Below are 2,923 nucleotides of genomic sequence, written 5' to 3'. Positions count from 1 at the left end.
GAAGAGCGCAGGCACCGCGCGGGTTCGAAAGCGCTCTTTATGGTGTGAAACACAGAATGAACTGGGGGGGCGAAAGGCCTCCGCGATCAGCGAGTCCAAACCGTCACCGATCCTCACCTTGTTCCCCAACCCAGAGCACTGAGGGCCATGTCCAGTCGTGCCTTGGGCACCTCCAGGGGTGGGGACTCCACCACCTCCCTAGGCAGCCCCCTTCCAAGGCCTGAGCACCCTTTCCAGGAGGAAATTCCTCATGTTCACTCTGACCCTCCCCTCACACAGCTTAAAACCATATCCTTATCACGGAAGAGAAGCAAAATCTGCCCCCTTGTCCCCTCAGAGACACCCCCGAGGACTCCGGTCCCCTCAGAGACACCCCCAGAGCCCCCCTGTTCCCTCACAAGCCCCCCTGACAGATCCCTCACCCCTTCCCTCAGCAAAGCCAAAGGGCAGGGGCGACGATGCTCTTTTCCTCCTTTACCCTGAAACACCTCCACGGCAATTTGTTTTAAAAAATATGTCTTTAATGGGTGTGCTGAGGAGAGCGAGGGCGGGGGTCTGTCTGGCTCAGGGGGGCTGTGGGGCAGGAGGGGCCGCGGGGCCCCGCAGGGCTCAGTCCGTGGACTCGAGCACGGACTCGCTGAGCGCCAGGTCCCAGTAGTGCTCGGCGCTGTGCTTCTTGAAGTGCTCCCGCGCCATGTTCTCCGTGGGGCACTGCTTGAACTTCATCTCGCCGAAGCTGCGCTCCTTTGCCGTGCCCTGGCGCGAGAGAAGGGGTGATGTCCCACCTGGGTCCCCACCCGCCGTGGTGGGGGACACAGCAACACACGTTTTGTCCCGGCTACGGCTCAAGGAGAGTCGGAGCAGCGGGTCTGTCCCAGCCCCCGGACGGAACCACCCCCAGGACTCACCTCCCAAACCAGAGAGCATTTGTTTGTTTTCTTAACAGACTCCTCATCAGACTCATCATCATCTGGGAAAAAAAACACAAATAGAGCCCATTTAGCCCCAAAAGTGGAGGCAGAGTGGGTCCCCCACACCCAACCCCCCCACACTATCACTCACCCTCTCCCTTCGTGTTTGACGTCTGCTCGTCCCACTTTATTCGATGAAGCATAAGACGTTTGAATTTCTTCTGTGCTTTCGGGCCTGGGGAAGAATTGAGATTCAAAGTTCACCAAAAAATCCCTTAACCTGCAGTTCTCAGAGGTTCCCTTCCACATGGAGTGGATTACTGCACCCTGCAGCCAGCGCTAACCCCGTAATTAAGGGAGTTTCTAATAGTCTCCTCGCTTCCTTGTCCTTCCCTAACCCTCCATCACCAATTTCCACAGTAATTCCTGCTGGAGGCAAGCTCTGGAATGACCTCCTCACCTCCTTCTACCACCACCACGTTGACATCTTTGTGCAGGACCACCACGCCTGTGAGGTAAAGCTGCCCCGCGTTCGCCTCGATTTTGAATTTTTTTGCTGGATTGCTCAAGTTTCGGACCCTGAGGACAAGATTAAAAAAAAAAAAAAAAATAAAACAAATATTTGTGGAAACCCAGAATTATTATCTCAGCCCTGAGAGCTCCTCCTCTGCCTCGCCTGGGCCCAGAGACAGAGCTCACCTGAACACAGCTCCCTGAGCTCACCCACCTGTAGACAGCTATGTGAACTCCCTGGGAAACGTCTTCCTTGAGCTTTTTCACCTTCTTGGCTTTCCGCTGCTCCGCCGTGAGCTTCCTCGCCGCGTTCGCCTCCTCGTGAGCTCTGCAAGCAAAGCGGCAGCACTGAGGGAAAGGCAGCCCAGGGCGTCCCAACACGGATCCTTCTCTTCCCAAGCAAACCCTGATATTATTGTCTGGAGAAACTGTGGCTTCCGCATCCCTGGAGGTGCTCAAGGCCAGGTTGGATGAGGCCTGGAGCAGCCTGGTCTAGTGGGAGGTGTCCCTGCCCATGGCAGGGGGTGGGACTGGATGGACTTTAAGGTCCCTCCCATTCCAAACCATTCCATGATCCACAGATCCCAAAATCCACAGATTGCAAAGCAGCTGCAACTCTCTGCCTAAATGAGAGGCTTTTCTAATCCAGTCACTAGTCCAAGTCATCCTTGGGCTCTTCCCTGGAAACATTCCTTAGTAACAACTGCAGTGGGAATCATCATTGTGGGAAGAAACTCACTGACTTCAGGGCCCTGGAAGGGCTGATCCCTGGGATCCAGTTCCCCCTGGACCAGGGGGGGTCCTAACCACAATACTAGCACTAAATCCATCCAAAAATGTCCCAAAACCCAGTACAAGGTGCCACCTACTTCTGTCTCTTGGCCATCTGTGCTCGGACATGAGCTTCCACCTTCGTCGGGTCCTGGACGGCTTCTGTGCCCAGCACCCGCATCAGGTTGGAAATCCTCACTGCAAGGGAATGGGAGAGCTCCCATCGGACACAGGAATGGGAAAGGGGCTGGGAGAGCTCCCAAGAGACGTGGGAAAGGGGCTGGGAGAGCTCCCAAGAGATATGGGAAAGGGGCTGGGAGAGCTCCCATCAGACATGGGAAAGGAAGAGGGGCTGGGAGAGGCTCTGTTTGGACACGGGAACAGGAGAAGGGCCATGAGAGTCTCCTGTTGGGACACCAGGACAGGAGAAGGGCTGGGAAGGCTCCCAATGGACATGAGCATAGGAGAAGAACCAGGAGAGGTTCCTGCGGGACACAGGAATGGGAGAGGAGCCAGGAGAGGTTCCTGTGGGACACAGGAATGGGAGAGGAGCTGGAAGAGGCTCCTGTGGGACACAGGAATGGGAGAGGAGCCAGGAGAGGTTCCTGTGGGACACAGGAATGGGAGAGGAGCTGGAAGAGGCTCCTGTGGGACACAGGAAAGGGAGAGGAGCTGGGAGAGGTTCCTGTGGGACACAGGAATGGGAGAGGAGCCGGGAGAGGCTCCTG

General features: G+C 56.2%; 1 protein-coding gene across 1 annotated transcript; it reads right to left on the bottom strand.

The window, feature by feature from the left end:
• Positions 1-499: 499 nt before the first annotated feature.
• On the bottom strand, positions 500-2,389 carry LOC113941953 (U4/U6 small nuclear ribonucleoprotein Prp3-like). The gene is made up of 6 exons (XM_027633086.1): positions 2,294-2,389; positions 1,639-1,752; positions 1,372-1,490; positions 1,063-1,146; positions 909-970; positions 500-756 (listed from the first exon to the last, which is right to left on the bottom strand). The coding sequence occupies exons 1-6, from the start codon at positions 2,374-2,376 to the stop codon at positions 610-612; spliced, it is 609 nt and encodes a 202-aa protein (XP_027488887.1). The 5' UTR covers positions 2,377-2,389; the 3' UTR covers positions 500-609.
• Between the last annotated feature and the right edge of the window lie 534 nt (positions 2,390-2,923).

This window comes from Corapipo altera, unplaced genomic scaffold (genome assembly GCF_003945725.1).
Source record: "Corapipo altera isolate COAL_440 unplaced genomic scaffold, ASM394572v1 59604, whole genome shotgun sequence".
NCBI lineage: Eukaryota > Metazoa > Chordata > Aves > Passeriformes > Pipridae > Corapipo > Corapipo altera.
Note: the sequence above shows the minus strand (reverse complement) of the source record. Positions and strands in the feature narration are given on the sequence as shown.